Source organism: Chamaea fasciata, unplaced genomic scaffold, assembly GCF_029207755.1.
Source record: "Chamaea fasciata isolate MVZ Bird 193981 ecotype frontalis unplaced genomic scaffold, bChaFas1.0.hap1 SCAF_8, whole genome shotgun sequence".
In the NCBI taxonomy this organism is placed as follows: Eukaryota; Metazoa; Chordata; class Aves; order Passeriformes; family Sylviidae; genus Chamaea; species Chamaea fasciata.
The window spans coordinates 20098370-20113041 of NW_027094093.1; the positions used below are offsets into that span (position 1 = coordinate 20098370).

The 14672-nt window shown below is 39.1% G+C and overlaps 1 protein-coding gene across 2 annotated transcripts in view; it reads right to left on the minus strand.

The window, feature by feature from the left end:
- The window catches only part of CERS6 (ceramide synthase 6), a 96751-nt gene that overhangs the window by 60190 nt on the left and 21889 nt on the right, over window positions 1–14672 (minus strand). For both annotated transcript variants that reach the window (XM_066190001.1, XM_066190000.1), the window contains exons 2-3: window positions 3549–3654; window positions 1129–1259 (exon numbers count right to left, since the gene is read on the minus strand). In XM_066190001.1, coding sequence (XP_066046098.1) covers window positions 1129–1259; window positions 3549–3654 — 237 coding nt within the window. The remainder of the gene's footprint in view (window positions 1–1128; window positions 1260–3548; window positions 3655–14672) is intronic.

The following is a 14672-nucleotide window of genomic DNA, read 5'->3' on the forward strand; positions in this document are numbered from 1 at the left end:
CATGCAGAAATGAAGACGCAGCACCCACTGCACCTCTTGCAAACCATGAACAGATAGAACCTGAAGAATCCACCCATTATATATGCCATCTTGCTTCTTTCTAGACAAGTTTTATTATTACTTATTATTACTATTAAGTCCACATATTGTAGATATGCCAATGGCTCCCTCGAAACAAAGCTGGCACTATATTCTGTCAGCACTTCACTACAGCTTGACCTTACCTTCCAGTCTGCATTCATAGCCGTCATTTGCATCCTATTTTGATAACGTATGCCACAAAGGAGCAAATTCAGCACCCACTACTATCCTATCCATGCCAGTATTTCATGGTATGCTTAAATTTTTCTACCTGTAGGTTCACCCAGATATGCTGGCACCAGTGCAAGAGAGCGAGGTCTTTCAGCTGAGTTACAGAGGAAGCAAAATATACAACTCAAATATGCTAAGTTCTAAGGCTAATACAGCAATAATTTTTCCCAAGACTCCACTGTCAACAAGTTAACAACTACAACCCTTGCAGAAAAAAAAGTTGTTGTTCACTGATATCAAAAATTATTAATTCTAAGGCCAGCAGCTGCTGGCAACAAAATGACTATGTCTATCCATAATCTCATCATGCCTTGATTTATTAAACATTAAGCAAGGAAGATTTTAGCTGTAAATACTAAAGAAAGGATTTAAGCATTCTGACACTTAAGTTCTTCTGTTTAATAAAGGGCAAACATCTTTAGACAATTTATCTTTTGTCTTCTCTTTATTTAACAACCCAATTTCATCTTTATTCCTCCATCTCAGATCTCCATCAGATTGTACGGCTAAAGGTTGTGCTGCAACGACAGCACACTAACGCCAGGTGACTTGTCTTAAAGGATCAGACTGGTGCCCTGATACAGAATCCCAACGACATGATTTCTGAAAGCTTTTGACCACTGAAAATACCCAAAAAGTACAATCTGACTCCTTCAGGAGAATGAAGATTATTTTTCTCATTAATTATACTCTACCAATTTGTATAATATTCTAATTGTCTACAAAAGCACCTGTGAAAAACAAAAAAAAACTGATGGGGAAAACTGATGAGTACATAGGCTCAACAAGACTCAATAAGAGAACATGCATCCTTACATGCTCTCACAGAACTTCCTAAGGGTGCTGGGCTTTTCCTGGTTGCGCCTTTGTCGAAACCAGCGTTGAATGCTGCGTACATCCCAGTCCAGCTGCTTGGAGAGGCCTTCCAGCCTCTTCTCATCTGGATGCTACAAAACAGAAAAGCACAAAAATTATTTTCTTGCTCAAATGCATTTAATACTTTAAATTCAGAACCACCGTAATTTACTCTTGCCTTCTTACCAAGGCTGTCTGTCAGACACATGAATTAAGTTTACAGAAATCTCTACTGGCAGATTCCCATCCGAATACATTTACAATGACAATTATTATTTACAATGACAATTATTAATCTAGAAGGACAGACGCTATAATATGACGTGCATGTCCATTACTAATAAAAAACTTTAAAGGAACAATGGGATTGGAACTTACTTGAAATTTGAAAGTGAAGTTTAGTCATAAAATGTCTTGCAATGCTGGAGCATTTTTGGGCTCTTACAAACACCCCACTGCCTGCCACACACTAATACCTGTTCCACTCTCCTACATCAGGATCTTTGTCCTATCAACTGTTGCACTAGGGAAGATGGTTTAACTGATACAGAAAGAAGATAAATCCCATGTTTGTGCATGATAATATTAAAAAATGAGGTCGTTAAACAAAGTGACAACTTCAAAAGGAAAATCACCTTCACAATAGGGAGAGAGAATTATTTTCTGTAGAACTAAATACACACAAATATTCCCCAAAGCAGAAAATGTACAAGTCTCATACCATTAGGGTGGCTGCAAACCAGTGCAGAGGTAAGGTAAAAGAAAACAAGTCTGTCCTTAATTTAAAGAGCAGTAAAGGATGGATGTCCTATCATACAGCAATTCTACACGTACAGTAAAGCACATGTACTACTTACATATTTCTCCTGACCATATAGTTTTTTAAATAAACAGAAAAATAGACAATCTGTTTTCTGGAACTTTAGCTTTATTTTGGCAAGCCAGTTACAAATATTGAATGAAGTACAAGAGCTCTTACAACAAAGAGCTTTAAATTTTTAATTGTTGCAAGACATAAATCAGCAAAACTTCTATTAGGCTGAAGTTTTGTTTATCAGCCTCCAAGGACACACAGGAAAGAGAGGGAAATGAAAGGATGAGACAAGAGAAGGTTGAAGTATTTGCCATCCATCTCAATAAAGTTTTTTAGTCAACCAAGGTATCTACAAGTTTTTCAATGGAAGGTTAATTAAAGTAATTTCTATAACCTTAGAAAAATGAAATGTTTGATGCAGCTCTAGGGAGTTTGACTCGAGAGAACTGCTGTATAGGATTCAAAATGGGCATGTAGCTAAACTGGACAGTTTCTCTGAGATCAGCTACCAGATTCTTGCAGGAAATAGATACTTTCATTTGGAGCTCTTCACATTCAGAGGTATTTCAGGCCCTGTGTGAGACTACCACAATCTAGGAGGAAATATTAAAAACAAACAAACAAAGAAACAAACAAACAAACAACCCCACAACAAACGAAACCTAACCATTCTTCCTTCAGCTGAGTCTGTGTGAAAGTATATCCTGCAGCTTTCAGAAACAAGGCACATGCAATTCCCTCCCTTGAAAACAGGAAAAAGTCGCAGAAAGTGCCATGGTGATCTCTGGATCGTGTAGGTCACACAAGCAAGACAGATCCACACCATATTTCACTATCTGTGACAATGAACCCAATTTTGCCCTTTATGACTAACACTCTCTAAAATTTACACTGGAGCCCAGCTGCAGCCTGGAGCCAAGGTGGGATTCGAAAGCTCCTGCAGAAAAATCTTTGAGGCTTTAAAAACATTGACAGAACAACAAACGGGTTGAGATGTCATATGGCGAGAGATGTAGAGACAGATATGCAAGTTGTGGGGGAAAATCTTGTACAAAAAGATATGCAAGCTGTAAATAAAACATTATTCAGTCAGTTTCTCCCACTTTTCCATGTCATTCTCCTGTAGCTGGGACACCAGCAAGAGAGGCCTTCCCCTAGGAGGAGCAGCTTTGAAGTTTCATGGAAAACTCAGTATCAATATAACTGGCTTACAATTAGCCCTTTTTTTTTCTAAAAACCCCAACAATTTTGCAAAAATTGATACAAACTAGGTAAGAAGAAAAAACAGGTAAGAAGCAAAAAAAAGTAGGTGGCCATATACAAAGTAGGTGGCATTTACAAAGTGTTTCTCTGACAATTTTTTTTGATTGAAAGCTTAAAGGAGACATCACAAAAAGATACACAACCACTCAAGTTGGCATGTTAATGACATTCCCAATATTTCAATTTCTGATCTGAGGTGTAAAAATGCAGCACTGCATTTATCTGCTAGCTTTGCTTTGTTCAGACATAGTTTACAGTGCTACATTCCACTTCATAAGGTAAATATTTTAGTTAGACACACTACCTTTGTAATAGCTGTGAAAACCTTTTCCAGGATAGCATTAGGTTGAGCTTTCTGTGGTCCATTGGCTTGGACTTTAAGGCCTAAGGCACATGGTTTAGCAATGAACCTGTGAGAAACAGAAAAATGGGAGAAGAAAACAGGTGAAATCCTTCAGTTATTTACTTCATTACTGTTATCAATCAATGGAATGTGATAAATGGGCAAACATTATAACCCTGCCAACAAAAACAAGACTTAGATTTACAGCTCAAAAGCAAGCTCATATAGGCAATTACATCCCAAAGTAAGGAACATCACTTTGAAGGATGAAAGGAACTCTGCGGAACACATGAAACAGAGGATTTTCTTTCATGTTGTGAAGAAAGAGATTAGAACAAAAGCATGAGAGGAATACCTCCCAGAGAAGCACCAACTGAAGAAAAGAGCAGGGCAGCTTGTAGACATGAGTAGCATATAATATTATCTTCCAAACACAGCCTTTTTAAAAATCAGTTTCCAAAGCAGACACCGCCTCAGGACTCCTTTGGCACAATGGAATTTCAGAATCCTGAAAGGCAGCAAGCACCTTAACTGCCCCATTAATACAATTTTCTAAAAGTATAACATTTACATGGTACAGACGCACAAGCAATACTCTTCTGCTAAAGTATGAGGCTGTCCAAAATCCTAACACCAATCCATAAGTTCTCTGAGACATTTTAGAGTTGAATTGCACAGTTTATATTACATATACTCAAAGACCACCACTCTACTCATGAAAAACTCAATTCTTTGAGTCTAAATCTAGAATTCCCATGAAAGCTAAAAACTCAGTATAGGAATCACATTCATATTAGAACACTATGAACTTTTGCCATCTTTGAATTATTTAACTCATGATTTCACTTAAAAGGCTTCTGTTTCCCCAAACTTTGTTTGCCAACAAGGACCAAAACAACCCTTGGTACTTAAGCAGTTCCACATTTATCCAGCTGAATGACCACAATCTATAAAAAATCCTGGAATTCTTACCCACACATAAGCCCCATTTTAAGCACTGTTACAAGCTACAACTGCTGTTTCTGCCATGTTTAAGACAGCGCAGCTGATTAAAGGGAATTAAGTCCTAGGCAATGTTATAGTGATTACAGCAATAGCATTCGGTAAAGAAAGATGGGTGATGCCAGACCACCCTGTTTTCCTGGAGAAAAATTCTTAATACATTGACACTATTTCCATATGAAGGCAATTCTATAGTCTGAAATAATGTTGGTGACTGACTGAGAGTGGGAAGACAAATATTCAAAAACACATGCAATGTATCAGTGATCTTACTATCGGTTCCTAGCTTGTTACAGGAGAAAAAACCCCTTATACTCTGTAAAACTTGGGTGGCAATCTAAAGTGATTGTAGAATGCAACCACTGTGCTAGCTCTATAGCATCAACCAAATTAAAGGCATTGCATCAGGGGTAAATCCCCTGCTTTGAAGGCAAGAGCATTGACGAATCCAGTTTCACTACTAAGTTCAAGAAGGCAATCCAGTCTTCTGCTCATGAAAGAGAAGCATGTGAGCTCGGCACGTGTTAGATGTAAAGTTTAATTGAGCCACATTGGAAACTTGTACGTCAGTTAAAGTATAAGCTGACAAAAAAAGTGACTATTATATTCTTAAGTTCAATACAGACATAACCAAATGCTGATCCTTGCTGCGAGTTGATAACCAAAAATACAGCTGAAGAAGCCAATGGAATTTGATTTCAGAAGTTTACTTTACTAAGGAATTCTAAAACACTTCATCCTGTAACAACAGGGCTCAGAATATTAGCATCTGTCCTCGTTTTGTATCAGAAAGCTGAAGACCAGTCAAAAATTCAAGTCTTCACTATTAAAGATGATAAAAACCATTTCTTGAAGATTAAGCCATAGAGCCAGACAAGAGTCAATCCTTAGAGACAATAAAGGCAATGTCAATCAGTGTTAAAGCCAATTTTACAAAGCCATAAAAGGAAACATTTAAAAGTAGAGGGGCGGGGGAATGCAATAGGCGGTGTAAAAACAAATAAAAGAAATACAAGACAACTGCAACTGCTTTACACATTCACAGAGGAATCCAAGCTCAGTCTCCACCATCAACAGCAAGATCAAGAAAGTCATTAAATAAACACAAAAATCAAAATAAAAATAGTTTCAGACAGATTTTCTGTGCACTTGTTAAGTCAGTCTCCTCTGAAGTAAGACATGATCTACGAGTTTTTTGTTTATTTAGAGGGTATGGGAAGGATTTTGTTTGGTTGGGTGGGGGGTTTTGTTTGTTTGCTTGGGGTTTTTTGCTATTGTTTTGCTTGTTGTTCTTTTAATAAAATACATATTTCAACTTCTGTTTTCCTTTTCTCCTGCGCCTGAGTGAAGGAATGTGATAGCCATGATATAACTCCAATAGAAAGGCAGTTCCCTAAACATGCTACTTTAAAAGAAAAAAAGCAGATAAAAAGTCCCAGTTAGAAAAAAAAATCAAAAAGAAGTAATTCCAACAAGTTTCATGCTGAGCTGATTTTCATTTAAATCTAAGCAAACCAGCTGGGTTTGCTTAAGCGACATTCTTAAAATGACATGTCACGTTAATGAATAGCCTAGGTAAATCCAGGACAAAGCACAGACCCAGTGGGTTGTTTTTTTACCTTAAAATAGTAATAAAGATGGTATACCCATTACCTAAAACAAAACATAATTTCTAAACCCAAACATGCGTTTTTCTGCTTTTGTTGCTTATGGTTTTCACATGCATGGGAGGAATGGGCACGTGACTTAAAGCAGAGCTTGTCCACAGTACACAGCTGCAAGACACAGGATTATCTTGGCCAGTTATGTCAGGGATGAAGGGACAGGGAAAGCTACAAAAAACCCATGAAGGTCCTGCTAGGACAATCAAGAGAAAGCAGTTTTAACTGAAATATTTTATACATCTGCAATACTGAGCAGGTTTGACCACTAATTCAAGTACGCATGAGCCAAGCTTTGTCCATTTGATTACTTTTGGTGGAACTTATAAAAGGTGAGATTTTTTTTCTTTATACAAAAACTTCAACAAATCAAGCTATATATTAGAGTATAAAAATTGTTTTTCAAGGCTACAATAGTAGAGTTCAAAGTAGTTAAAAGGAGAGTTCATTTAATAGGGTCCCAAATTTCACAGGCGTCATAAAAAGCATCATTAACATGAAACTCCTCTGTAAAAATTTAAACTGATACATAAGTTAAAAAACAGAATTTATGTTTGATACATGTACAAACTAGGAGTGTTTTGCCAAATGCTGCACGTCTTAAAAGTGCTGTTCATTTTTTCCATCTCTGCTAACACTGTGGTATTCAGTTCCCTAAACAGGCTTAGTAAAACCCATGGGACTACTTTTTGCATAAGATACTGCAGTTAAAGAGGGAGTAACTATTGTGAATGAGTAAGGCGAAAAGAGTAAGGCGAGTAGGATTGAGTATATCGCCAGCTTTTCTCTTTAAAACATGGAAATCTGAACAAACACCACACTAATAACCTCCTTTTCAATGGATTTCAGTACACCTGAATTCAAAGCTGGTATTCAATTACGCAGAAATTAAAGGAAAACACATTTTGCTGAATATAGCCCCATCTATTCTGGACCTAGACGGAAAGTCTATCATAAACAAGGGAATCAAAATCAGAGTTCAAGAAGCTTTTTCAAGGCAGGCTCCTCATTCACAGTCGAAAGCCTTATTTAAAACCAAGGCAAGCCTAGGAGCCTCAGTGGGGCAGTTGAGATGAGGTGGGTCAGTGCAGAGCGGGGGAAAGCATGGAGCCTTCGCAGGCTCACACAGAGCCCAGGGCTGCCCAAAGGCCTCCTCTGAGTGCCCCGAATCCCCTCAGGGCAGGCACTGTGCCCCCACTCCCCGTCCTTCTCAATTCACCTTTTTACAACAGCAAGGCCTCCTACCCCTGCCCAAACTTAAGAGATCGGTTTTTCCCTAGAAGGGGGTCAAAAACCCTTTGCAAAATGATCCCCCACTTTCTCCAGGGTATAAAAAGAAACACCATTTTCACCACAAGTGTGTCAATTTAATGAAGTACCATTTTGGGTTTCCCCAGGCAGGTGCAATTACTTCACGAGGGAGACAACTATCCCACCTGAGCACCAATGCTAGGGAAAACAAAACCACAAACGTGCCAGAATTAACTCTAAATGTTACCCCTCACAATCCTTGCAGGATGGTGTGCATTTGCAATTGCAAAGTCTGTGTTAAATAAATGAGATTCTTTAAGTATCACATGAAGGATGAGAAGGAAAGTAAAATTATTTTTATTTTTCTTACTATAAATCAAACAGCCTACTTTGTAACATGTAATATTTGCCCTGAATCTGGCCAGAGAGAGATATATAACTCTTTAGTCATCTGGGGCAGTGGGAATCTGCCTGTAGAATCTGCCTCTGACAGGACATGAATGTAGTGTTTTCACACCAGCAGGTCATTTGCCATTTCCCGGCTGACCAGAGTAGCTGCCCTTTAGCAAATTCATGTCTGACAGTTTCTCAGCAGCTCTAAAGATATTTAAACCACCACAGAGCCCACAGCAGGTACACAGGGATGCCAGGTTTGGGATTTTTTAAACAGCGTTAAAGGTCTGCAAGAATTAACAAGGCTTTTCAAAGAGGGCCAAAAAACCCAGAAAAGTCAACCAGCCAAACAAAAAATTAGGCTAACAGGGCTAATGTATATCAGATTCATGTAACTCCCACTCACATTATGGACCAACAGACATGGCCAATGGCCTGTTACTATATACCATCCATCCCCTAACTAACAATCTATTCTTCAAGAAGATACCTCAGCATGGTGCAAAGGATCTGCACAAAATCAGTATGCTTACAAGTATCAGCAAAGGCAGTTAAACCACCAAAAATTCCTCTCTGTGCTAAAGATGTACACAAATCTGTTTTGAGGAGTCTGGCTCCTTTTTTGAAAGAGTGATACAGAGCAAATTTTTCCAGCTCATCTACTTTATGCTCACTAAACACAGATTATTCCAGGGATTTATGATTACAATTTTCTAACTTGTTGGACATTGCTTGCTGGTTTTAAACGGAAACAATCTAAATTTGCTCTAAGGATGGATAAAAGCAGAAAAGGCTTGTTTCTGAGCAGATGCTCAACCGATTTACTGCCACAACACTCAAAAACAATTATTGAATTTGTTTTGTTATTTTGGTATAGTTGACCTACTTAACTCAGAAGTTACTTGTATTAGCAATAATTAAAATAATAATAATAAAAAATAAAAACCACAGAAGAATCTTACTAGTCCTAGAACAAATTCAGTAAATAAACAGGGTTGTCACTTCAGTATACCTATCCCAGCAACGGTTTTGGCTTTATGCTTCACAACAACTGAGGTTACAGAAGATCCAATAGGATACAATGTCTGAAGAACAGGCAGGGGTCTTAATGGAGAGAATGTCATCCAAAATATATGTACGCAGGAAAGTTAACTTCACTGAATTTTTTTGGATGTGCTGAGAAATAGGTCAGAACTGCCACAATGAAACCTTCTCAAAGGAAAGAACCTGTCTGCCCAGGCAAAAAGCCAAGCACAAAACTCCGTACGTCAGCAAGAGCCTTCTCCTGCAGAGCATCCCAACCAGCATCTCAGCCTTTTTGTCTGAACATACACACATGTCCTCATGGTGCAAAGTTAAAAATACTCCAATTTTCTGGAGATTTTGATCCAATAACAAAAACCATGACCAGTAACATCAGGGTTGAGCTACCTTTGCATACCTGCTAGCTCCCATCCCAACCTGCAGGCCGGACCCCACTGATCACTGACCCAATTCCAGACCCTGTTCACACACCCTGCTAAACCTTTGTGCCCCACAGAGTTGGGAAATCTATTTAATCCTTTCTCCAGGTTAGTTCATAATGGGACTGACTCATACAGGGAGTGTTTGGCCACCAATATGGGACCACCCCAGCCCACCCTCTAAAAGCAGTGCTCCAGTTGCTTTTCCAGTCAGTATGTTACTACAAAAATGGGAAACAAATAAGGCCAGCACTTTACAAACAGAAGTAGTCCTGTTTTCCAAAAATGGAAGCAATTTTTAAAAAATATACGTATGCATAAAGTTGTAAGCATTTCAGTTTCCCCTTAAACCGTAAGACTGAAGTCAGAGGGAACTACATGCTCCAGAATAGCAACAAGCACTGCACAAATGTAGACAAAGGTCACAAATAAATATTTTTGCAGCCAGCTGTCTAATGCTTTCTTTCTTTGTAATCTCTAAAAATAAAGCTTAGTCACTCTGTAACTTTCCAAGCACAGATCAGGGAGAGGGAGAAGAAATGGAAGGGGAGATAGGCTCCAGTCCCCTCACCTCTCACACACGGTGCCTTCTCCCAGCTGCCCTCCATCAGCATCACCAAAGCTGTAGAAGGTATGGACGATACAATTCTGAAGGTATCACTCTCACCCTTTTTGCACTAAAATCAGGACACATGTGTCAGGGTCAATGGTAAAATTCAGTCTCCAAAACTGTAGCCCACTGCTAAAGGTCAGTGAAGACAAAAATACTCTCCCAGCTTCTAGAAAGTTGTGGCTTAGGGACTTTTTAGACCAAAAAAGGCATCTTTGCACGCAGCAGTCCCCAAAGAGCTCACCCTTCCTCCCCAAGCTGCACTAGTAGCTCATCGAGCCTGTGAAAACTTTCCACAGTCTGTGGCACAGCTCCCCAGTGTAAATTCAGACTCTGTGAGGATAACCATTCCACTTAATTTTGAACTCATTGCTGGCTAGTTTTGTTTTCGCGTTTTTATTTCTTGCACTGGGTAAAGATGAACAGTCAGTCCCAAAGCATCCTTTGTCAGTTCTGACACTACTCCCCTCTGCCACATTCTAAAATACAGAGCTGATATGTCGCTTCATTTTGGCAAGTGTGAGACAATCGCAGCAAAGAATCAACCATAAAACATCTACATATGAGAAGACACATGTTTCAAATGGGATTTGATGCTGGACAGGGAAAAGGGCAGGAAGACAGCACAGAAAGAAATGACTGACAAATTAATTTTAAAATTGCAGTAGGTCACTCTAACACAATGACACTGTTCTAATCCTCCAGGCCCTGCAGCATTACTTCACCTTTTACTTTGGTCACATCTTCAATATGTGAGCAAAAAAAATTTTGAAAGTTGTGACCAATCCCCATGTCTACAGTAAAGGAACAGCCAAGGCATGCCATCCACTGGTCTCTTGATAGGTACACACTCTTGTGGGGCAGCTCTCCTTCATCTACCAAGGCAGTTTCCAAGGTGCAAAAGAAACAGCAGTTACCTGCCACTTGGGCAAGATGCGAAAGCTGCTAAGTGGCTTATACCAACTGTTTAAAGCAAAACTCTCAGCAATCATTTTGATAAATAACATAGCTCTGCCCACTAGAAAGTCAATGCTACTCTTCCAGGTTCTCCCATGGTAGCTCTCAGCCTGATCAGCATATGGTAACTTGTCTGATCAATGACCTCTTAAATTCTAATGTATTTGCCTTACTCTGATCTATTTACTACCAGAAGGCCAAATAATGAAAGACGCTCTTAAAAATCTCTAGCAATCACTAACAACAAACAGTCTATCTGGTATTATTACTAAAGACCTTACCAACTCACAAAAGGAAATTTGAAGAGTTCAGCAACACCTTCCTGAAAAGAATTAACAGGTATCTGAAATGTTGGGAAATTATACTGCTCACCAAAAGCAGAAACTTATAAAGTTTCTGGTTTCTGTTTCTGCTAGAAAACATTTTTTTAAAAGCAGAGAAGATAAATAACACTTTATATTCAATGGAACATTAAAAAAAAATTAAGTCCCTAAAATATTTCCGTGCTTGAGGGGCATAAGGATCCCACCTCCTGCCTTGCTCCACGGGTTGTACAACCAGGCCCTGAGCAAGAGCAGGTGCTGCAAGAAAAGTAAAGCCCAAACTTCTGTCTGTCTGCTCCAAGTGGGCATTTGTGTTTGGGCAAATGACTGAGCCTGCCTGCATGACTTGGAGGCATACTCTGCTCCCAAACATTGTCATCCCACTGCTTGGGAGTGGCACAAACTTAAGGTCTTGAAAGAAAAGCACATACAACAATGGATTTAATTTGTAAGCTTTCTCTTTGTCCTTGAGTGAGTTCAGCTTCTGTATTGCTGGTGGGCTGTCATGGCAGAGAGAATTTCAGTATGTGCCTCAATCTTACAGGCAAACCACTACCTCTGGTGCAAATCCTATTTCTTCCACCTCAGGAGGCAGGACATGTTTCAGGAACTTTCCTGCTCTGAGTAGAGTGCTCACACTAGATCTTTATTCTGCTCCCTTTGAAGAGGGAATAGGTTATGGATACCTCCCTGCAGGATGGTTGTACTTCTCTAAGTACTTGAAGTAGGAATGGTTGGTTTGACTTGGAGGTTAAGCTTTGATTCCAAGAGCTAGGTCAAAAATCATCAAATCTTTTGCAGGAGCTTCAAGAGGAATCAATTTTCATTCTTGCTGGCAGGTATTAATCACAAAAAACGATCACAATAGTATTCATTCACTGCATTTTTTGTATGCATATGAACACAAATAGGTATGTATGCTGGAACAAGCATACACATATAAAACATATGAAATGGCATATGTTTTTATGTATTAGTGTATGCATACATTTAATATATGTGGGTTTATAGAATAAAACCTCAGCATAGTGTTTGACTACTAAAATACAAGAATTAGAGCCTTATTTCTTTCCAGACACTTTATGCAAACTCAGAACAAAACCCAGTTCCCATCTGGTACAAAGATCTAGTTCTTCAGTTTATTTCTAATTAGCTACCAATACAAAAAGATAAGAGAGACATGCAGCTATTCAGGAAACCTATTCCTAGAAGAAGCATGCAGCTGAAGAACACAATAAATTATTTCCCTGTTTTATCCTTAAATTTGTACTACTTAAGAAAATAAGGACTGTTCAAAATTCACAGACAGAATGCGGCAGGCTGGTCCGACCCATTCTGACCTGCTGAGGTACCGTACTCTACGCAAGGGCATCCACCTGAAGTACTTGGGCTTCTTCTCCCTCACACTTGTCCCTTTCTGCCACTTTTACGACAGCCACAGAAGCAGATTCGGGCTTCAAGAAACTGAAGACTATCACTGCACACTACCCCAGAAAAGCATGGAGTTTTCAGCTGGATCAGTGATCTGATCTGATTCACTCTATCAACAGCATGACTAAACTGAGACACTGGCAAACTTGAAGGTGAACTTGCTGAAGCCAAGCCATCATGGGACCATATTCAGATTCTGCTTTGGAAATCTGATTTTGCATTTCTTACAAAGTATTCTCTTCTGAGAAAAAATGATTAAAAAACATATTAGATACCTTAAATTCAAAAGATTTATTGTAATTTTTTTCCCAAAACAAGTACTTCAGGAAAAGATTTATTAAAATATTTATAAAAGTGCTCACACCTGAAATCTCAAAAACCAGCTCAGATGGACCCCTTTTGAGAAGTAGTTTCCACCTGCATTGTATGAACATTAAATACCACATGGACTGATCAAAACATTAACAAACACAAAAAGCAACTAGGCCTCACTAGCTTCCAAGTCTTCTTCCTGTACATTTTCACCTTTCCATTCTATTACTGAGTATTCTTAAAGCTTTCTAGTTTGATTGCCAGCTCAGCAGGACACTCTTTCAGAAAGGCAGGGAAGCAATCTAGAAGACAGCTATCTATGCAGAAGTGCAGAACACTCCGCCCTTCAAATGAGTTTATTGACCCTCTGACCCTGTCTTGGGAAGTTGGGGAAACTAGTGCCCACCAGAGTGCAGAAAATACCATCCTGCAGTGTTTGAAATGCAGAGCCTTATGTTTTCTGCCTTCCGCACTAAGGCTGTCCCAAAACAAAACTTGCCATCACAGGCAAACAATGAGTCTCGCACACAAAAAGCTCAAAACACAGCTGACAGGCATCTCATTGTACTCCTAATGCGTGATAAACAATTAGTGATCGGACAAAACGGTGCAAGAACAAATCCTGTTAACAAATAATAGGATCTGTTAGCGGATCACCCAAACGACACTTTGGAAACAATTCCCTGGGCTGCTGCAGCCAGAAACCTCAGCCAGGGAAGTGAGCCATGCTGCAGGACGCACTGGTGAGCTGCATGCACAACTACCAGTCAGCTAGAGGAGCTCACCGTGCAACAATGCTGACCCACTGCTTTTGACAGCATCTGAACACGTGTCAAATGAAAGAAAAGAAGTAATCTCATATCTTGGGTATTTCTGAATGATTTACACTTTGGATCCATAAGCAAGTGTATTTTCTACATCAAAACACACAAGAAACTGTTGCAATTATATTTTCTTTTAGCTCATTACAAGATTTTAGTCAGCAACTTTGCACGCTACAATTTCAAATGACACCTGACTACAGGACCTCTGCCTAAAACATGGTTCCCTAATAGTATTGTAATATAAACACCCACCTCTACCAGCAGAAGTTGAAGAAAAAAAGAAGAAACTGGGCAGGTGAGTACTTGAGGAAGTCTGACCTGACACTGTAACGCTGTCCCCCAGTGGTTGCTATTAGATGCCACAAATAAGTGATGCTAAGATAGTAACAGAAAAGGTGGCTTTTTACTACTAAGGGTTTGAATAAAAGGAGAAGGGTGCCTCATGCTGAAAACTAGACAGAGCACCTATCGGCCCTGGCGGGTCACAAACTATGTGTAAGATAATAGTAACTCAAAACCTTCGAGTAGCAAGTAGTTGTTACTCTTTGTATTCCTGTTTAAGGTGTAATCAGCCTTTTCTTCTCCTTTGGATCTTTAGAACTGTCCTGCTTATTTATTTGTTTTTAAACACACCACAGTGTGCTTTAAACAGTGTTTATCACACTGCTTCATCCCAAACAGTGCATGCTGCTTGGGATGCAAACCAAAACTGGGAACCCATATGAGTTATATCCTTATAGAATATTTTTACGCAATTGCAGATCGTCAGATATATTTTTTTTTAATGGCAAGAAACATTATTTGTAAGGTTAGTCATCGAATAATTCTGGTTTAAGAGTATAACTAAAAAGGGGAAAA